A 23,478-nucleotide genomic window follows, 5' to 3' on the forward strand; every position below is an offset into this window, starting at 1 on the left:
AGCAGGACCTCTCCGTATAATCCGTCTGTTGTTGCTGCTCTAAAATAACCTCTCGCCATGAGAATGTGTTCTCGTCTTCGCTCATATGATTGGAGTGACACAATCAAACATCAGAGGTCACTGTTGTGCTTCAATGGCACTTTTAATAAAACAGACATTTCATCCTCACAACAGCAATGTCTGGACAGAGAGGATGAGGGGGGGCTGGGTGAGGGTTCCCTCTGCTGATAGGCTGGTTGCTCCTGATAAGTGAGAGGGAATTGGATAAAGAAAATTGAACAGTGTGGGGAAGATGGAGGTGTGTGTGTGTGTATGTGTACTGAACTCATCTTGGCTGGCATTTATTTCTCCTCCCGTGTCTACTAAAGAATGATAATATAGCAAAGAGAACCCCGACCACAACCGTAGACGCTCCCCTCCCCCTCACATATTTACAGGAAAAATTAATACATTCAGTTAATTCACTAAGTAACAAAGCTAATTAATCTGTGTTTTTAGCAGAAATCACATGGTTTCACATCCAGTTTTCAAACAGACTCGTCTTCCTGTTCCATTCCTATAATCTTTAACCACACAGTCCATCATTAGGTTTTCTATTGATAAACAACTCACACAAAAATCCCCCCACGCACCCCCTTTTAAAGACTGTTAAATCCCACTTGCCCATATTTATAACTATTTACAGAAGCAGCAATCTAACCATCACAAAAACCCACCCACCCACCAGTCTCATTCGCCCCTCCCCACACCAACAAAGTCCCACTCCCACCCAATAGAGAAAAAAAAATCCTGACACCCGTCTTGCCGCCCTGTTCCATACGCTGCCCACATCTTACCCTGTTCTAAAAGAGCATGCCAAGTTTAACAATGAACACAGAAAATGTCTCTATACAGAAAAAACACCCTTAAAAATGTTTTTTTTCTTCCTCCTCCCCCAATGGTGGACATGGACATAAGACAAGATTTCAGTGGCAACAAATAATCGTCATCTTGCTCCATTTTGGGATTTTTTTTAGTGCTGACAGGGGCCGGGTTTAGTCATAAGAAAGTCCTGTCATGAGGGATTAAGGGGGCCATGTTATGGACAGTGGGAGGGCAGTTTTCCAGGGTCTCTGAGGCAACAGTTGGCCAAGGGGCAGTTTGGAAAGGGGGATGAGGAGAGGAGAATGGGTCTTAGGGGAAAGGGTCTAGGGTTTTTTTTGTTATTTTGTTTTTTAGAGTCAGAGGTGACGGGGACTAGGGTGGCCGTTGTGGTAGAGCTTCTGCTTGATGTGGACCATGTTGCCACTGGAGTCTTCCAGCTGTCTGAGCTGGGCTCGGCGACGGAGGTCTCGAAGGTTGCAGAATTGGGGCAGCCATGACCAGGATGGGGTATCTGCGGGAAAGAGATGAGAGGGAACAGGATGATCAGGTGAGACAGGTGTTTCCTTTAATACTTGATATTTGCCGGCCCATCTCTGACCCCACCAATCACCATCTAATGCAACATTTTGATTCCCCAAAGTGGAGCATGAATCACAGGGTAACTCGATTAAAGTTACATGCAGTTAATGCCAGGAAATGCAACCTCCATAAGCCTAAATAGAAAAATATACTCCTAAAACTGTAAAATACGCAGATACATTGTAAACAAAGCAGGATTGAACCATCTAGCATATTAATTTGCTGTATTATAAAGGGCTTTTGTCCTTGGTGTAGCCAGGATTTTACAAACACAGAGGTCACAATGATTTAAGCATGCAGCTTTTTGAGGTTTTCTTTTTTACAATGTTTAAAAAAAAAATCTTAAAAATAAATTGCATAGAGTGCGATACTTTCTTTTAAGACACATTGTACACAAAAAAGATTGATGATACTGTATAACTAAGGTACAGGGAACACTGGGGACATGTCTCCACCATTTTTTTGAAATGTATGATTTTGTCCCCATCACGTTAAAGAGGCTTATTTTGTTGACAGTGTTCCGAAAAACAGCTTGTACAAACACATTTTAAGTAACAAATGAGCATGCTTTTTTATTATTTGCACAATAATAAGACATTCAATGCAAATTAGAAGAAACAAATGTGTGTTTAAACCTAAAAATTCCAACACTGTCCTTTTACTTGCAATATATTTTTCCTAAATACAATGTTTTTGTCCTTAGACCTTCATCATTAAAACCATTATGCAGTTTCCCCCTCCAACCCTATTATTTATTTTGACCTCGTATCGATTCCTCCATAACATTGACTTAAATTACATGTTGAAGACAGTTTAAAAATGTTTTTTAATCCGAGCCCTTATGACCCCACCACTTTTCAACACAAAGTTACGCCCTTGCTCTGTAAGGCCATAGAAGGATCCAGCATACTGCATATGGCATGTGTACCCAAGTGAGTCTAGGGTTTCGATACCCTAGGGTAGGACTCTGAATCAGTAATGCAATAGAAATTACCATATTTTTTTCACATGTCACAATATTGATTACTTTGCTGCTCTCATACTTTTTTTACTGCTACTCAGAAACAGTGGTGGAAGAAATATTTAGATATATATTAAATATTACTCCATTACAAGTAAAAGTCCTGCATTCAAAAGTTACTAAAGTAAAAGTACAAAATTACCAGCATCAAAATGTACTTAACGTATCAAAAGTAAAAGTACTACTGATACAAAATGGCTCCACTCAGGTTGTTATTTCTATTATAGAAGTATCATTGTATTATTATTTTTGATGCATTTATGTTAGCGGTGCTGCTCATTTTAACAACTTAATATAGTGTTATGAGGTTGTTGTTGTTGTTTTTAAATTGCAAACACTAGAAATGTATCATGTCTTTTTAAGTTAAATCATGAACTGGAAAGTAACTAAAGCTGTCAGTTATATGTAGTGGAGTAAAAAGTACAATATTTGCCTCAAAATGCAGTGGAGTAGAAGTATAAAGTTACATAAAATGGAAATACTCAAGTAAAGTACAAGTGCCTCAAAATTGTACTTGGGTACAGTACTTGAGTAAATGTACTTACATTCCACCACTGCTCAGAAATATACATGTTGACAAAGTGTAAAGGCAATTTTTGTGTTTAATTGTGAAGCAACATTGCCTTTCTTTTGTAGTGGTGCAGACATGAGCAGAGACTGAATGTAGGCTTTTGAGGACGACTCAGCTAAACGACACACTCAGACACACAATAGTGTAAAATCCTTCTTAGCCTGGTTTTCAGGCTCTAAATCCAGTTAGAGGCAGACAAGACACATCAACAACCAGCGGAAGCACAGACGACTGATCTCTGTGCTGTGAACTGTCCTTCTCCACATTGATGCAAACGAGCCTAAGCGCTTCTGTCACACTCATTTTCTTCTGTGATACTGCGTGTATAAATTAACCCTGGGCTGATATTGGATGTTCTATTTTAAAAATGGATACTACATTGTAATTTGGTCAATCTCTAATATAATGCCCTTTTTTCACTGGCATGCTGAGTTTCAGCCTACCCTAATCAACCCTAATAAGAATACAATTCTGATGGAAATGTTGAATACATTAAAACTTTTGAAGGGGGCATATTATACACATTTTCAGGTTCATATATTTGTATTTTGGGTTTCTACTAGAAACACCTGTCTCTTTAAGCCACCATTCCCAAAAAAGACCCTAGTCTGCTCTGATTGGTCAGTGTTTTAGGGTCTTCCCTGTATGCATTCTCACTGTCTTTGTACCGTCTGTCATTGCAGCCCATGAGATGACTTTAGCAGTGTATAAAATCACTTTCTACTGTGAAAAATTGCCAATAAAAGCTTCTACTCAAAAAACAGAACATTCTCCAGCATCTTAAAATCATTAAAATCTATTTATTCTCCTTGGCGTTTAGTCCCAGCTAGGCAAGAATACTTGGCTTTTTAAAAAAATTATTTTAATTCCTTTTTAACTCAAACTCTGTTTTTAAATTGAGTTTTTATTACTATTTTATTGTTCTAGTAATACTTTATGGTTTTCATTGTTTTTAAATGTTACTATATTTGTGTATGATTTTATTGTATTTTAATAACTGTACAGCACTTTGGTCAACTGAGGTTGTTGTGCTCTATAAATAAACTTTGACTTGACTTGACCGAAACTCTGGAGAAATTTACAACATCGTTGTAAAGGTTTTCGGGTTTGTAAATTGGAAGCCCAAGAGTAAACACAACCGTAGAAAAAAGACTGGTCAATGCAGGCCTTATTTAGGTCACAGGTAAAGTTATGCAGCGCTGGACTCAGACTGACACAGCTCTCACAGGATTCCAGTCAAAATGAGCCCTGATCTCTGTAATAATTCACATTTCATCTTCTACAAAAGTTGGACTTACACGCAATAGAGTTCTTTTGGCCAGTTACTAATGACGTGGACAGGCCAACCGCTGTCCAAGTCTCATTCAAAGATTGTGGTACATAATGTTTGTGTGTTGTCCTACAAGCACGTATCTATGAGTTACAAAGCCTAAACAAGATAAATACAGCTTGTAGTCACATCTTGCTTCTGTGGGAACATAAACTGTGCTCTCACAGGCTTGTGGGGAAGAGAAAAGCTTATAATTATCTAAATATAATTAATAATTGTCAACCAATAATACAGGTTTTCATGTTAGCATGTAGCTATATGTAGCCATATGTATTTAATGTTAAAACTGCAGTGAGGGGCCTGGAGCAGATAGCTATCGAGACATCTATGATGAGTTGACGTCAGAAACGTTAGCTTTCTGCTTACAGGGATTACTTTTACATACATTTATTATTTGACACTTTGGCCATGTTTAATATGAAAATCCAGCATTGCAACATCATATATATGGCAGAAAATAAAGTACAAACCAAACCCTTCTTCTTTCAGCAACATTAATGCAGAAACTGATCCAGAATGAGATGCAGTGAGTTTTTTTGGTCAGTACTGGTGCGCAGCATCAAAGTGAGTTATGAGTTCCATACAGACCTCAGGCAGGAAAAGCTGATGCTTAAACATGTCTTTTAGCTACCGGCTTCATCATAACTGTAACAACTTTCAATTCTGGGAAGTAAGGGTGAGCTTTTTACAGTAAGGGCAGAGTGACAGAGACGAGATAAAAGATTGGGACACTGAAATATTGGATGAGAACGGTAAATGGCATCAATCTCTCCGAGTGCACCGTGATGTTGCCCTTGATGTTTTATTTATTTATTTTTTTACATTTGTGTTCGGGCTGTTGCACAAGTGACTATATTCCTGGCAAGGATATGGCAGGTGAGATTAAGGCTGAAGTGTCAATCTGGTTTTTGACCAATTAGCAGCCACTGTGCTGAACATACAGAATACACAAGCCTGCCCTGAAATCTGTCTGGAGACAAAGTGGGATTTCATGAATGTCTGGTGTATAACGCGAGGACGGAGATGGCGGAGCAGACGTTCATGCTTGTCGGGTTATAAACTAGAGCCGGCGAGGCAGAGCGAACTCCATAGAGACAGCTGAGAGAGAGAAGGAGGGGAGAGCCCCAGACGAGCAAACCCAGTAGCAAATGGCCCTGCTAGAGGATGAGCAAGAGGAGGGGTGATGGTGGTGGTGGTGGGGGAGTGGGGATGAGGTGTTGGGTGGAGGGGAGGTGAGGAGGGAGATAGAGAGAGAGAGAGAGAGAGAGTGAGTTATTTATAGCTGTGAATGGGTATGCTGTCCACAAGGACTGCTCTGAAGGGTATCCAAAGGAAAAGGGGCAACGAAGACAGGTCTCTCTCATTTGAATAAAAGGATGGGGATGGAGTCGGGAGAAATGGTAATGCGAGGCAGAGAATGGGAGACACAATTGTTATGCTCTTATGGGGGAGATGGGGGTTAACGCTGAATGCAAAGTCATCATTTTTTCTCCATTTTTTAGAGCTGTGTTTCTCTTTCACCGGTGTCTTTGCAAAAGAGACTCTGGTATCAGATATTCACAGCGCATCAGTGATAAGAAAAGAAAAAAAAGTAGTTGCAGCAGGAAGCATTGTAAAGGAAATGGCCAGGAGTAGATTCAATAAGTGAAGAGGGAGGAGGAGAGGGAGGAGCGAGAGATGGAATTAGGAGGGGGGGGGAGCAATGGAAATCAATGTGCATCTCAATGCACTGTGTGTGTGTGTGTTGTATGTCTATGTGTGTGTTTCTCACTTGCCATTCCAGCTGCTCTCTCTCATTCTATTTATAGCACCGGAGGAGAGAGTGTGTATGTGTGTGTGTGTGTGTGTGTGTGTGTGTGTGTGTATGTGTGTGTAAGTGGGGGTAGGGATGTGACAGCATCTCCATCCTGCATCCCCCCAACACACACATACACATACACACATGCACACCCTTCCCCACTCTGTCAGCCTCACCTTCACTCCTCATCTTGGGGAGGCTAAATGAGTCTGACCTAGCATCAACGTCACAGTCCACACACACACACACACACACACACACACACACACACACACACACACACACACACACAGAAGAAAGGGGCATTCCCTCCCAGTGCAAAAGAAGAAGCCTATATCCCCCACTCTATAACTGCTGCTAATGAATATGGATGCTCCCTCCTCTCTGGGTGTGTTTTTTTTTTTATGATGATGTATTTTACACCATTGTACCAACGCACTGGAGAAAACAGCATTGTCTGCTCGCTGCTGCGAAACCTTCCACACCTCCGAGCAAAGCAGCAGCTTGCCATTATCAAAGCTTGTACAATTCAAGCCCTGTGTTTATCATAGCAGCGCTTAAAACACAGAAAAATCAGATATTTTCTATCATAAAAACACAAATTTGTAATACCTAGCATTATCACTTTTAGATTTAACGTTGCTTGATACTTTCTCATCCTGCCTGAGGAGCTTTTCCATGGCGGTCCAAGTATCCAGGTCACATATCACCTACTTTATCGTTAGAACTGAGGATCCAGGCCACTTCCACACTACAGGCTGCAGACAGAACCTCCAAATCCTGTTTTTAAAAGCCTTCTTGCAACATGCAGTATGTGCTAAATTTAGCTTATTTGTTCCAAAAGAATGCAAAAACTTCATTAGCGTTTCCCCAAAGAGTTTGATGCTGGCTGGGTGGAAAAGCCTGTGAAACCGTGAGAAACTAGAACACAGTAATCCAGGATGCTAATGCTCATCAGTGAACATCTTGCCAGTGCACACAGACGAATCCCTCTGCGTTGTCTCTTCAGCAGAGACTATGAGGGATTTCATGCTGCCATGTCATGATTTCACACGTGTCTCTAATAGCTGCTTAGCTTTAGCGTCACTGAAAGCCCTTTTTTATGTCTTTGCCTCACACAAACCACACAACGCAAGGCAAATGTTAGTGAACTATGCACCGCATGTTTCGTCTCGTTAAATCTGCTGCATTCCTCGTCTTTTGCCAAAGTAACATGCATCCTTCATCTGTCAGGGGGAGATGGGAAGAGAAATGAAACAGATATTTCAGAGCGAGTGCTGACAGGAGACAGGAAATTAAGGAGTAACTATCACACTCAGTTGGATTTAAACACACGGTATGTGGGGAAGTAACTTTCACTACAGCACAGCAGATGGTGGGAATGATGTCATTTCACAATCTTTGTTTCTCAGGCCTGGTTTGAACCAGTCTTGGTAACTGTTGTATGTGTACTCATTGTGTTGTGGCGTAACTAGTTACATGTTACAGAATTACAAAGTAATCTTTATAGTTACTGAGACAAAATATTTAATACATTACAGTTACTAATGGAAATATGGTGATTGTGAAGGGGTTATATCTGGATACACTCTTAGCTTACAAGTAGATTATTACATTCATTCTGTTGCTTTGCATCTTCTCGCTCTGCAAGAATGCCTTCTTTTGGTTTATTTTGGGACAAATTGAAGTGCTACATTGTTGAAGATAGGCTGACCAGAGCATTCTCATCACAACTTATCAGAGACTGACGCATTGTCACGGCCCTCAGAAGCTGATATGCTGCAAAAGGCATCCTATTCCATTGGTTTTTGACGTGCCAGAGACAATGTGTCAGTTTCCTTGTCTTCACAGGAAGCGGTTAACTTTAGGCAATATAACCACTTGACTAAGGGTAAAAGAACAGGGTTTGGCTTGAAACAACTACTTCTGCACTTAACTACTGGACACAGTTACGCAGGTTGACCCTAACAGCTTTAACTCTTTGTTACACACAGAGCATAAAGACCGGTCTCCTGGTTTTACAGTCTCGGTTTGTTTTTACCCATCTACCCACCGTGAATGGACCATATCGCTCTTTGTATTACATAATTGAGTCAAAGCATCTAATATTACCACGGATGGGTTTACATTACAGTAAATGGAAAGCAGACACTCAAGGGTTCCTTGTTTGGTTTTGCACCAATTGAATCAATGTGCATAGCTCTAAGCAGAAAGCCATGCATGTTCCAATATCCATACTATCATACTATTTAGTATGCCAATACAATATTAGTAGGTATTAGACAGTATGTCCCAAATGCAGTATGGTAAAATTACCAGGATGTTCTACTACATCCAGTTGCTTTTCTGGCTATTCTGACCCACAATGCTCTTTGCAGCGTTCTGTATATATGAGACAGAGAATTAAAGTTCAAGGAGCGGTGTTATGACTAAGTAGTACGTCCAAATGGTATGCATACTGCAAGAAAAAGTACATATTTTGTATTATATTATATTGGTTTACACACCAAAAGCAGTGCTTGTTTTAAACAAATAACATCTTTCTAGCCAGATTTCTCATTAGACAACACATTTTCAGAAACTCCATAACATAACATTTATAGTAGCTGTAAATTAATGTTCTTATTTTCTTGCTGGAAGTCTTTGGACTACAGCAACAAAACATGCAGAGAGCACATGAACTGCACTGTAACTCCACACAGAGAGTTACAGGACCAGAGTTCAAACAAGGACCCTCTTGCAGCGAAGTGACAGAGCCAACCACCCAACCACTGTGCAGTCATAATACTCTCAATGACTGAGTTTGACACGTAGACATTTCTGGGCCATACAGCTACTCTCGAGGCAAAAGTAATACTGTTAGTTGAGTTAATGGCCCTGCACATCCGTGGTAAACCTGCACAGGTGATTTAAGGCAGATTAGAGCTGGTTTTTGGATTGTACAGACTACGGTTGTCACAGTACCAGAATTTTAAACTTTTATATATTAGTATAAAAAACTATGCTGAATATCTCTTTTGATCCCATTTTTTTTCTTGTTTTAAAAGAAACCTGCTGGTCCAGAAAAGTTACTGAACAAATATCAACACATCTTTACTATTAACATCATTACATCACCATGATTGCAGTCTGGGGTTCAAAATCTGATTTTAGGTCTATTTTTGATAGATCGAAAAAGTATCGAAGTATCAATACTTTTGACAAACTTAGTACAGACTGTGCTTGATTGCTGTTATTTTTGTTGAGTGGGACAGAAACCTGAGCGGCACATTGCTGGGCTGTGCTGGTAGGTGTTTAATTAGGCATGCGAATGGCACATGCCGCCTTGAGTCGACAGTTCTGTGCGACAAGAAAACAAAATACCACATGTACAAACTGTATCGTAAACAATACAGACAAACACATATTTCATGCAGCTTTTCTTGCCAGAATTCAAGTCTCTGTCTCTGCCAAAACTTAAAAGCTGTGAAAAGATTAATTCAATGTAATTTTCTAATTGAGCATCATACCTGCCGCCTCAAATATAGCCTGCACTTCATTAAAGCCGTTTATTTCCGCCCTTGTTGCTACCTAACAACAGGGGCACAGTCATATTTCTAATTCATAACGATTGGTGACATCACGTAAACTCTAGCATGGCCCCTCCCACCTACAACCCTTGCAGATGTCAAATCAGATTAATTTGAAACACCTATGTGACATTTTACAGTAGGAGAAGCATGGGTGTAAATCATAAAATCAATGATGGTTGAATTCAATTTAGCTGCTTCAGTTTCACTGTCCTGGTATCATGCATGCTGGCTCACTATCACACTGTATATAACACACATTTTTCTGACCAAAGCAAGGGCCCCAAATCCACGTTTTTTATTAGCATGAATAGATAAACAAGTCATCCTGACTCAACAACCTGCTCCCAGTTTTGATGACTGCTTTACCCTGCTTAGCCTTAGTGAAAAAAAATCATAACAGGTTGCTATAATAAGGATTGCTGTGGGATCCTTAAAGGAACAGTTGGACATATTTGGAAAATAATTAGTTTTTTCCCCCAAAAGCTACACAAAGACATAGGTACCACTTCCACATGTCTGTTTCAGCTATTATTAGTGCCAGCAAGTGGATAGCTTAGGGGAACCAACTCTTTAAATACCAATATCTGGTCAGTGGCCCCCGGCATTAGATATTAGTATTATTTGACACTAATGTAATATAAAGAGCTTGAAGGCCCATTTAGAGCAGCTGGGAGGGGTGGTGGACTTTTGACCCAGCAAAGCGATGTTCATGTCCCATGTATTCAAACTGTAGTGGTTATATTAACCCAAACCTTGTCCTTTCTTCTGAGTTTCCTGTGAACATTGAGGTTTATTTTGAAATGCAGAGGATGCTTATTGGATGGCGAGGGCACTGACCAAGCATCAGTATTTAACAAGTGAGAATGTGTTGGGGAAACAGTTGACATGGCTCTGACCTAAATTCGCCAACCAGCATGTTTTAAGCTTTGTTTCTTAAACATCTCATTGGGCTAATCTGAACATATGACATAACATAACAAGAAAATGAATTAAATCATTTTAATTATCTAAAACTGATGTGATGCATGACTGGCTTACTTCATACTTGATAAATTTATTTTTCTATTGAGGTTGATGGGTTCCACTCTCTTGTGGTGTCCCCCAAGGTTCTATCATGGGTCCCTTTCACCAGGCCTTTTCACCACCACTAAGGAGGTTCTGTTTACCGTTTGGTTTGTTAATTGGTTGATTTGTAGGATTACAGAAAAACTATTGGCCTAATTTTTCATTATACATGGTGGAGGAGAGTAGCGTGGGTCAAGGAAAACCCCATTCAGTTTTTAAGGTGATCCAAATCACAGGGCCTATATAGAAATTATTTTTTACTTTCATTAACACTGAAATATTGATCATGGCCTTGGTGGAGGTCTGCCCTATCCAAGTGTCCTTCTAGTATTATAGATATATCCTAAATTGCGTCATGTCTCTCTCATAACAAGGTGAAAAAAAAGCTTAAAGTCAGAGATCCTAACAGTTGCAGCAGAACGAACAAAGCCACAAGCGCATAATCTCCGGTTTGTCTTTAGATGTTCAAGTGGTATAATTGTGTTATTTATAACTAAGGCAAATCACTAAGATGATTTTTGTTGTTCATTTGCAGCCTTGGAGAAGGTCATTCATGCTTGTGTCTCCTCCAGGCTTGATTGTTGTGACGCACTTGAGGTCTTTGGAGGAGAAATATCAACGCAGTTAATTCAGATCACTGCTCCCAGGCTAATCATGCTCTCCAAGAGAAGTAACCACACTACCTAAACCCTTGTGTTCAAAGCTGACTGTCAATTGTAGACTTGATTTAAAGGTTTTCAATCAGTTTATTGGTGTGATTTGTTAATCTCCAGGTCGATGAGTCTCATTGCTGCTTAAGATCCTCTTTCAGGGCCTTTCTAGTTATTCTTATCTTTGTTTACTGTCCGGGGTTAAAGTTAGTGTCTCTTACCTTTTATTTATAAGTGCCATCATCATTTATACATTTATTTATATATATTTATATTTATATATAAATATATAATATATTTATATTTATATATATTTCAATGCACTTCCATCATCTATACTGTTATCCTTACCTTCACATGGTAAATTACTTTGTCCTTTTTTAAAAAGTGCCATATAAAGCACTTTTTTAAAAATCAACTTACACTCATATTTAACTAAACTTCCAAATTTCTAGCATTACCAGCCCAGTACAAACAAAAAATGCAGTTATCTAGCTGTCAATCCCATAAACACAATCCCATAAATTCAGGGAATTGTCATTTTGCCCGTTAGCTAACTTGCACCATGCAAAGCTGTTTTTTTAGTCTTCTCATTGAGGTTTAACTCAACCAAATGTTAATTGGGGGTTGCATCATCTTCATTATTCTAACTCCTATTAATATTCAATTTCACATGACTGCATTGCTTTGCTATTTTGCTCTTGCAGCTTCCCCAGTGAGATTATTAAAGGTTTAATTTAGCATAATACAATGGTGCATAGCAGCTTCCATTAGCAGAGGTTGTTCAGTCAGACCTGGCTTTAAACACCAACAGTTTGATATTTAAACCAAATCACTGTTGAAACATCCACCAAACATGCCATGAAGTGATCTTGTTTGACATCAGCTACCACAAGGGCATCAACATGGGAGCGTGTCTATGTTCCCCGGGTCCTATGTTCCCCTCTTTGTATGAGACTGGGGAACATAGGACCCTTTTTCCCCGCTTTTCCCAAAAAGGGTCTTATGTTCCCGGTCTGTTACTTTTTGCCACCATTACTGCCAAATTCCATGGCAAATAGGCCTAACCCTAACCCTATTTAAAAAGCCCAAAAAACAAACTGCAAAGTAACCAGAAAGTAGCTGCTGTGCAAATTTAAGTTTTGAGCTGCTTGAGCTAAGGTGGGCCATGCGTCGGTAGGCCTGCTGGCCATGCTGAGAGTCTACCGTAAAGATTGATAGATTGCGGGGATATGCTCCCCAGTATGTATTGCTACAGGGGAACACATAGGACCCTTTTTGGGAAAAACGGAGAACACAGGACCTTTTTTCTAAAACTGGGTCCTATGTTATGTCCTAACGGCAAATATGGAAAGTCTCGCTAGAGCATAGTACTATAGCTAGTCATTAATAAATGCTATCAAATTTTTTTTAAAGCAATTACAAGAAGTTAACTGGTTATTTTTGTGTCTCCACCGACATAAGCAAACGAAACTATTAGGGAGAAGGTTGCCTTTTTATAGTTAATCTTAGGCCCTCTTTAGATGGAGAGGTTCTGGACAGAAAACACAAAAGTGGCGTTGCGTTCACACTTTTTATTCCACGTTTAGACGAGCATCTTTAGGTGGAAATCTGCGTGAATACGGTGATGCAAAAGTCTGTGAAATTCAATGTAGTATGCACACCAGGTGGCTAGGTGGTGAAGAACTGCCACAAAACACCACCAAGAGCTTGCGCATGTGTAGCCACTTTTCTTCTCTCCTACTTCTCTGCCTTGTAGCACCACATAGAATAGAAATTGGAATTGAAAAAACTGCCCTATATAATTATGGTGCCTTCTCTGTTCAATTATATTATCTGTGATAATTTTGCTTAACTGCTAAAATTACTTCTGGATAGTTATTACAGCTGCTAGGGCAACTTGAACGTTTGACTGATGGAAATAGTCCGACATGTTTGTTGTCATTTGCCTGGACTCCACATGGATGTTACATAAACCTGTATGCAACGAGAGCCAGCGTGAGCTGATCAGAGCACACTTTTGAATTTTCAACCCTTTAGACGGAACGGTGGAGCATTATTAAGAATCGTACTCTGGAGGGTGGTTTCTTTTTTTTTTGTTGCATTTTTAAGCCCCAAAACTGCCGTCGCCATCTAAACGAAAGACATATCTGATCAAATATTTTGTTGTTTTCACCTGAGAGCGTCGTCGTGTAAACAGGCCCTTAATGCCTGTCCGATGCCTGTCTCGGGTCAGATTAAGCTATTTTCGGCACACAGACCGGAAGAGACTATGTTTACATTTTCCCAGGCAAAGTTTGTCAATGAGTAGTACATAGCCAGTTGAAAGGAAACAGAAGGATATTTTAAAAGTCATATTTTGTTGTTATGGCTAATACTGGGGAAGGATCAGTTAAGAGAAGACTAGGATTGACTGAAGGACAAAAAAGTGACATAGTCGAGAGAGCGAGTCGATCTTGGTCAATAATTCAACAGATGGAGAGAACTGCAAGATTTAAAAGGATTCAAAACTGATGCTGAATTGGTCCTCTTCCTCCTAGACAGGTATATCTTTTTTATTCATGAAATACATCGTGAGACATGGTTTTACATCAATATGTGAATTAACATTGGTGGCTTAAACAAAGTTTACCTGGTTTCACCCTGGTAACCATACTACAGTTATTAATCTTACAAAGCCACAAACTGATACAATACCTCAGTGCTATGCATCCTGCAAACAGCTGTGTTTAAAAAAGAAAAATAGGGTTAAAAAGAAATTGCATCCTTTTTTTCACTTGTTTTCGGAAGACAATTGCATGTGCAAGTCAGATCAAGATATCTACAACATGAGGCGATGGTGCTCATGAAAACATTACTTTTGTTCCAAGGAGTTGCCAAAATCAACACGAAATAAAAGAATGTTGCTTTAAGATTGATGTAGGCTTATTGAAGTAAATATCTGTAGGAAACTTAATGTTTAAAATGAGCAGTTTAGACATATCATTTTGTTGGCTTAGATTTGTTTTTTCACAAATATAAAAGTGCTGTTTCTAACATCCTATTCTCTGTCCTGAAAAAAACAGATCAAGAGGATTGTTCAAGAAAAACGGTTTGAGGGTTTTTTCGGCTATGCAAAAAGGAAGGCAACAATTTAAATTTAGTTAAAATGATAGCCCTCGTCTGAATCATCACACTGTTGGAGGGCTTGGATGTGATTTTCCAAAAGGTCGCAGTAAACCGGTGATGAGAGCCAAAATTGGGCCAAGCAATGGGGGGAAGGTCATTTACCAGAGCGCCACCAACTGCTGTGTCAACCTGGCAAACACTTGCATTTGCAGAAACATGGAGGACATTTCTAGCAGCTATTTCTGCATACAAGCCTTTTTACTACCAATAATCCTACTTTAAATAATTAATACTTTATTTCATCTATCAAATTAAGAATATTTAAGTTTCCGTTCCTGTTAAAATGCTTCAATTTCCTGCCATGTGGGAAAAAAATCTCAAGATAATTCAGGGATTGTTGAGCTCTTGTTTGAGTACAAGTAGATATCCATCTTACCGTAGTAGCGGCTCGCCCTCCAGGCCCTGACGGCACAGTGTAGGACTCCGTCAAGCCACAGCAGCAGCCAGCTGATGCAGAAGCCCAGCAGCAGCCCCAGCATCAAGTCCATCTCCTGCTTCGTCACACTGTCACTCACAAAGTAGTTCTCTGATGAGTCCACCAAGGAATGGTCCCCATCGTATGGGATTACATAGTGGACATGATGCCTGCGGGGAGGACAGACAGGGAAAGGTGATGGAGTGTTAGATATAAACCGACATATAATTTTATGAATCAAAAATACTTTCTTACGGATTGATGACAAATTAAAGGAAAAAAACAACATTAAATCAACTGCTGGGCTACCACGGCCTTCAAAACAGCTTCGATGCTGCTTGGCAAATATTCTCTGGAGCTCGATTGGAAGAATGAACATCGTTCTTTCAATAGATATTCCCTCATTTGATGTTTTTATGATGATGTTGAAGAGCACTATAGGTGGGGGAAATAATCGTTACAGCATATTATCGCAATATTTTGCATGGCAATATTATATTGATTCATGGACGCCAAGTAACAATATTTAGCGTTTATTTAGTGTCAGTATTTTCGCTGTTTTTGTTTTTTCCGGAGGCTGTAGCTCACTTTTAGGAATCTACTGGAGATCATATGAAACTAGAAGATCTGATGAATCTATAGGCACCATGTGTGTTTGGAAGTTGTTAGTTAGTTAGGCTTTTTTAATGTTTCATTCAAAAAAAAAAATTCAGAGCACAGAGGCTTAAAGTTGAGGACAGTTTGAGAAAATGCTGCAATTATTGTCGTCCATTCATGTTTGATATCACTGAAGTTCAGTTTGCCTGAATGCTTTGTTGGTCAGTCTGTGGGTTTGACTCACATTGTGGAGAAATAAAAAGACAGAAAAAGTGAGATCACTAGACTGAGAATTTTCTCTTATTTGACAAAACAATTCATGATTGAATTTAATTTTGTGGACACAGAATGCAGTTAAACAGTTAAATAGCAATATATTGTATCGCAATACTCACCATATCGCCTAATGCTTAAAATCGCAATTAAACCATATCGGGATAAAACCGTGATTCACACCTCTAAAGGGAACTATATAATGGTCGCTCCAAAATCTCCCATAGGTGTTCATTTAGGTTGAGATCTGGTAACTTTTAAGCGTAGAAGCATCTAATTGTTGTTTCTCTGCTCATTTATTCAGATAAAAAATACTTTCCAAATGTCTGTATATATATCCATATATATATATATATCCATATATATGTTAATACTGAAAAACTATTTACTATATGTATGGTGTTTTTATGTTCTATATACCCATTATAGGTTGGATGATATCTGGAGATTTCTATCTGAATTTATGAACACTAATCCACACTTTGCTGGAAACCCCCTGAAGCCATCTCAAGGACCCTTGGGCGTCCCCAGGCTGCACTTTCAGCAGCTACAGCTGGAAAAGTTTAATGGGACCGGCTTGTGCTCACGGACTGAAATAAGAATAAGGAACGCCTTTTAAGGCATTTACTCCAATATTCTTACAGGTTACAAATATGTGTTTTTATTTGGCAGTGAACTGTCCCTTTAAGGCCGTACCTGAACATCTTTTCTGGATGAATGAAGATTTTGCAAAGACAAAAACATAATCTAAAATGCATTGTTTGAAAGTATAGTTCTTGAGATGTAGTATATCTTGCTATTATTTTGTCAAAGTGTTTCTTCTTCTTGATTTTCATATTAAAAATGTTAGTTCCAAACAAGTTCTTACTAGAAAATAAAGTAGGAAAGTCATGAAATTAATCAACTTTTGATTGTTTTCCCACAAATCCAAAGGGTGTGTGATTGCTCCTAACCAGGTGTTCACATCTCACAATAGAAGAAAGAGGTAAAGAATTATGGAAATGATACGCTAATAGAAATTCAAAGACAACTGATGTTTGTAATAGGTTGGTCAGTGAACACATCACTTTGCTGGATTACAGCTAAAAGGACAACATACATTATAACACAACATATCTCTGCACATCAACTGTTGCAACAGCGACTGATCAACAGTCATCCAGACTCACTTTGCCACATGGACTCGGCTCCATTGTGGAGCAGATACATCTGCTTGATATGAAAGTCATACTATAGTGGTATTACCCGCCTTCCTGAGAGCGGATGAAGGCTTTTTCCAATCTAACAACACAGGCAGTTGTCTGACAAACACTGTAAGGGAACACAGTGGGAGCTGAGAGATTTAACTGCTGGAAGTGAGTACAGATATTACATGATAAACAAGTTTGGACTGATGCAGGTTTTTAAAGACTTTTTATTATAGAAGACTGTTCTTAGAATTTACTATTGCACTAAATTCAACATTCAAGGGACATATTTTTAACAAGAATAGTCAGAATAGAAGTATTAGAGAGTGACCCGTCCTGACCTTTAGTTTTTGTTTTTATACTATTTTTTGTTGTTGTATGCTGGTAAATGCAACAGTAACACATGTTAACTACATACAGTCATGGAAAAAAATATTAGACCATTGTTTTCTTCAATTTCTTGTCCATTTTAATGCCACAACTAAACTACAACTAAAGGTACATTTGTTTGGACAAATATAATGATAACAACAAAAATAGCTCATAAGAGTTTAATTTAAAAGCTGATATCTAGACATTTTACATGGTTTTCTGGATAATAACCAAAATCATTTTCAAGACAAACTTTTTTTATTCTACCGAACTAAACCTGCCGACCGTATGCGCCACTGCGCAGAAAGAATAGTTTGAGACAGCTAAGACAATGAGGACACCATTAATGTTTACATCTCACGCTGTCGTGAGCATGAGCCTCTCTTCCATGAGTAGATGCATGCTTCCTTCTGTGCAGTGATTCGGTTGGCGGCAAGAATATAGTTCCTACATGAAACTGCTCACAACAAGGTCTGTTGATTATCTTTAGTAACTTGGTCATGATTTATGGAAAGAGACATTGCTGTTAAATGCATTTTTTGGCGCTTTGAGCACCATAAGAGAAGTGTCATATAGTTCCATTATATTCAAGACAAAGCAAACATCTCTACAGGTGATATCTCCAACACTCGGAAACTGACACAAAAACCATTTGGATTCATAAATAACACAATAGCTAAGAGGAAAAATATGCATTTTTGATTTGGGGGTGATTGTCCCTTTAAATAAATCTCTATTTCTGACTCATATAACAGCTCCTTAGTGAAAGCTGCTATGCTTAACACTCAGTGTCTAATGGGTCTTTACTGGCAAAATCCTACGATGTTTTACTGATGTTTCCGACTCGTCTGGTGTAATTTGAGTGAGCATCGTACAGAAGAGGATTGAGGCCAGGTAGGAGATGAAAATAATGAGAGAAGGATTTTTTTTTCATTATGCAGTTTGAGAAAAAAGTTGAAATAACGAGCATAGTGTTGAGATGTCAGAATAAAGTTGAAATACGATTTTGAGGAAAAAGTTGAAATGACAAGAATAAAGTAATATTTTTGTTTTTTGGTGGAGTTGGAAAGACATTCACAGATTCGTGTCAATAGGTCATCAGAGTTACATTGTTTTCAGAGAAACGGCACGTCTATCCAAACAGTTAGGTAGACTGTAAGCTACAGCCTGATTTTCATAAATGTCATAAAATGAGCACTACCTACAATATTTAAGGGTGTAGTAGGATCATAACTAGGCTACCATAACTATTGTTTTGGGGAAACTCTGCTTTTTTGTAATTTATGTGAATTTTTTAGACATATATTGTATTATATTATTTATTGTAAACAGATTTTCTCCTACCTGGTCCTAATCCATAGCATCTTGAGCAGCTAAAGACATAAAACAAATCTCCACCTCAAGGAATGCAACTTCATTAACATCTACCCATGCTATTTGATTGGCAGGTGATCTCTTGGAAGTGCAGTGCAGAAACACCACAGCACTTAGCCCTGAATATGGAGGAAAAACAGATCTTAAGTACTGAAGAAGAAGTAGTTGGGCCACATGGGGGATCAAACCCCCTGTTGGACCTCACTGACTTGAGCCATGCAGCCACTGAGGTCCATTAAGGCCAAAACATCAAAAAACAAAGCTAAGCTATGTGTAAGAATAAGCCAAAGTCTTCCTCCCGGATTCTTTCTTTTCCCTGAGGAAGCCATTTTTACCCAGATGGCTGTAAATAAAATAAAGGATTATTTCATGTAACCTGACTTAAGTCCACCTGCACCCTGCAAATACTTCCTTATATGTCTTCTTTTCGGGTTGACACCTATTAAATTTTAGGATAAAAAATGCCATAATGAGAGCATTCAGATCATCTTAGGACAGCCTGACACCAATCAGCAGGGTGCACCCAGTAACACACACAGTCCACTGCTAGATCTTTCCCAGGCTTCGGCCTCCCCTCGTCACAGAAGCTACAACTACATCCAAATCAGAGCACAGAGGCTGCCAAATAAAATGACACCAGCCGTGTCCTCAAGCCTGATAAGGTGAACGCTGTGGGCGTCACGACACCTCCACGTCTAACGGGTGGAAGGGCAGGCGAGTGAAAGCCAAGCTCAGGTCTGCTCTATTCATACACACTTTTTTCTGCTGGTTATGTGAAAAACAGGATGGCTGACTCTCATTCAGGAGTGTTTCCAGGTCAGTAAAAGGCACTGTGTGGGTCCAATAACCTAACAGGAGCGGATGAGGTTTGACTGTGCATACTGTCCGATGGTAATACTTGTCTTGGAGAAAGAAAAATATATTTTTTTATTATAGAAATATAGAAATCACTGCCTAATGCTGCCTCATTTTCTACAAGCCTTGCTTACATTCACAATCAGGCCCCTTTTAATAGTAAGCATGACATGATTGTCAAAATATTACAAAATAAGACATCAGCTCATCCCAAATCCTGCCTCCAAACATATTTTTGTGTCTAGATCAGTCCCTATCACATCACATCTGTCAGCGTGCGCGTGAAGCCTTTACAAACTTTGACTCAGCTCATCCCTCTGTGACAAGCATAATCTAATCGCACCTGATGATGACCCATTTCTGGATTTACAGGCTAAAAAAACAACAACACAGGAACTGGCCTCTTAATGCTGCTAATGAACTGCTCGAACATCAACCCCCTCACTGCAGTATGCACAGTATACACTGCTGTTTGTTTTAATGTGCATCTGTTCAGCTTGCACCAACATGAATGGTTCCTAAAAACAGTGCCCTCGTGGCTGCAGGACTTGGGTCAATCCAGATCGGATATCTGAGGACAGTATCGGTGTGGATGTATTGGATAAAAAGGGGCTCTTACTTTATATCTTGCTCCAACACTGTTGCCATACCCTCGGGCAATGTAGACTTTAGACCAGTGAAAAAAGGAAAAACAGAGGCCCACTTGTGTCTCTGCTCATCCACACAGCCTACAGCCTGCTATAATGCATATTTACTAGATGGAAAATGCATAACACTGCTGATTAAATCCGGATTCATCTATAAATTAGTGTCTTGCTGCTGTTTTCCTCCCACTTCAAACCTGCTCTCACTGTGAAAGCAAACAGCAGGTAGGCTGCTGAGCAGCAGTACCCTCAGCCCCGTAGCACTTCTTAAGCCATAACCACTTCAGCACTCATATGTTCATAATTGGCCCAGCAGGTTTAGATTGTCGCGGACACCGTGTAGGCCTGTGTGGATCGCACAGCGCACTTGATGCTCAGATTGTTTTTGAACGGCCTTATATTGCTCATAGTTCATTACCTATTTATGGCTCCGACACACACCTTCGTATATGCAGCAAAGCCAAAATCCTCGCAGCCGATACATATATAGCCTAAAAAACATCGCGATCGAGCGTGTCATCGGACGATCTTTCAGAGCGAATAATAAAACGTGTATGAAAACATCTATGTAAGCGCACAGACAGCCTGATATCTGCTTCGCTTTGCGGGGCTTCACCGCCAGAAAATCTTCGAGGCCTCTTCAGCAATTAAGAATTGACGGGTATAAAGAAACACTCACACACTCACACACACACAAACCCACCATGTTTATCCCAAATATTGTACGAGGATGATGGCATTTACCTTCCACAGTTGCAGTGACAGACGCGGTCCTCCCCTCGTAGATGCGGTAAGATGTAGTTGTGAAAGCGATCCAGTAGTGCGTTCATGTCCATTAAACAGGCTATCGCCTGCAAAGAACCATGCAAGTCAGCTGGGACATGTCAAGCAATATGCTAGGCTATTCCTACAAACAGCGATTTCTCCTAATCATTGTCAAGATAAATAAAAAATAATAAGGATCATAAAGAAAAAGGAGAGAAAATAGCCTTGGCAGATCCTCTCGATTCTAAGTGGGGGACTCTTGCCTCAAAACGGACTTAGATTATTTATTTATGACAGCAGGTAATTATAGGTAGGCTAACCTACTTCCACATGTCATTGATAGGCCTGCTGTAAGGTGGTTTCTCGCTAAATGTGATGGCACATTTATGATCTGATTTAGTGGGTGAATGAGAAAACCTTATTGTGGCCGAGGGAGGGTTGAAGATGTCTTACCATTACAACAGAAGCACCAAGAATCATAAAAATCATGGTGGTTGTGATCATATGCATCAAAACTTCCAAACTGGCCGCCGTCCTGTAGCCCGGGGATTCTACCCGCGGCGGTGGAGACGCTCCGGCTGGGCTCTGGGCGCTCTGTCCCGGCAGGAGCCGCTCATGGAGCCGCCTCGCCTCTCCTGGCTCCCCGTCCCCCTTCAAACTGCCCGGTCTCCCTCCGTCTCCTCCTACACACGGCTCTCTCAGCCCCTCTCACTGCGCCCTCTCCATCCAAGTATCCCCCCCCCCACCCCGGTCGGTCGGTCGGTCGGCTGCGGCTGCCGCTCGCTCCAAAGGAGGCAGTCCTCTCCTAATTACCGATGCAAAAGTGAGCCGTTCTTCCAGGTGCGTTTCTATCGCTATCCCCGTGAAAAAATAACATAAAGAAAACAAGTGATGAGCTCCCTCGGTATCCTCTCAGGGGTTCGCCTCAGTATCCTCTCTTTCCAAGTTATTCCAAACCGGGGCTTTAATACCGGCCAATTCTGTCCTCCATCGGCGAAAACGGTCGATTTCTCTCGCCTGGACGTTTCAGAGAGCTGCACCAACTCCTCGCACGGCCATCGCCCTCGTCTTTCTCGGAATGCTTGATAACATCGACATGAGGTCCAAGGTAGCTCCAGTCGGGAACTAGACCCACCCTGCGCCCCGAGTCCAGTCCGGATCCAGCAACGGCAGCTGCATCAACGCCCGGAGCCAGACACGCATGATTATCCCATCCTGGCTTCCAGCAGCTACACGAGCATCCACTCCCACCTCTAGTGCGTGTGCGTGCGTCTGTGTGCACGCGCGCGTGTTAGAGAGAGAGAGAGAGAGAGAGAGAGAGAGAGAGAGAGAGAATATAGTGGGCGGTATGAGAACGGAGAACTGCAAACTGCCTTTGTGGCACCGGCCTATAGGCTCATTATTTATAGTGGATACCTGCAGATGCACTGGAGGGCTTCAAGAATGGCACTCTTCATGATGATTTAACCTCCTTTTTTTCCAGAGGCTTAACCCCTTTAACCCCTCAATACCGCCACTATCACACACACACATACACACATATGCATACACAAACACATCACACACACAGACGCCCTTGCTTTCTGTTTCTCATCCAGACATTGCAGCTCTTCACTTTCTGATTCTGCACCATTCCTTCTGTTTCTACTCTTACTATGCTGTTTATTTCACCTCCAAAGTGAGTTTTTTTATTTAAAAAATAAATAAATCTAACAAATTCCACACTCTAAATCTGTTTGTGGAATTTCAGGTGCTTTCCTAGAAAAACGTTTCTCTGGTCAAAATGAAACAATGATCACTGACTGCAAAGATAATATAATATTATGTGATATTGTGACAATTATGTGATAAGCATCAGGAAGAATTGTACCAACAACAACAAAAATCCAGCAGGTTGATGGGAACAGTACAATGAACATTGACGTACATTGTTTCAGCACCACGGACAGCGACCCTATAGCAGCATGCATCGACCACCTGCTACATACATTTTCTAAACTCTTGTGAAAACCATAACATTTAACATGCATGTAAAAATACTAACTACTAAAATGGAAACACATTAACCAAATAATCAATAACCAGTCTTGTGGTTTTGTTTATATAAGTGCCCTTAGCTGGTACAGACTTGAAAACATCTGCTGTTATCACCCACAGGCACACTGTTATTTCACTTGGACCTCCCCCCAGTGAAGAAACACCGCCAGGCTGGGCCCCAGTGTAGCACGCTCTAATTAAAATCTACAGGGGGTAGAATGGGGCTAATGTAAACATTTGATAGTAAAATGACTTGAAACCACAACAATCACTATTACAGTGTGAGTGCTGCAACAAACACAATGAGAGTTAACAAAAAATGTAACCAAACAGTAAAACTA

The 23,478-nt window shown here is 40.2% G+C and overlaps 1 protein-coding gene across 1 annotated transcript; it reads right to left on the reverse strand.

The window, feature by feature from the left end:
- Positions 1 to 944: 944 nt before the first annotated feature.
- Positions 945 to 21,676, reverse strand: tmem240a (transmembrane protein 240a). The gene is made up of 4 exons (XM_059334190.1): positions 21,554 to 21,676; positions 21,080 to 21,186; positions 14,995 to 15,203; positions 945 to 1,375 (listed from the first exon to the last, which is right to left on the reverse strand). The coding sequence occupies exons 1-4, from the start codon at positions 21,608 to 21,610 to the stop codon at positions 1,221 to 1,223; spliced, it is 528 nt and encodes a 175-aa protein (XP_059190173.1). The 5' UTR covers positions 21,611 to 21,676; the 3' UTR covers positions 945 to 1,220.
- Positions 21,677 to 23,478: the final 1,802 nt, after the last annotated feature.

This window comes from Centropristis striata, chromosome 5 (assembly GCF_030273125.1).
Source record: "Centropristis striata isolate RG_2023a ecotype Rhode Island chromosome 5, C.striata_1.0, whole genome shotgun sequence".
In the NCBI taxonomy this organism is placed as follows: Eukaryota; Metazoa; Chordata; class Actinopteri; order Perciformes; family Serranidae; genus Centropristis; species Centropristis striata.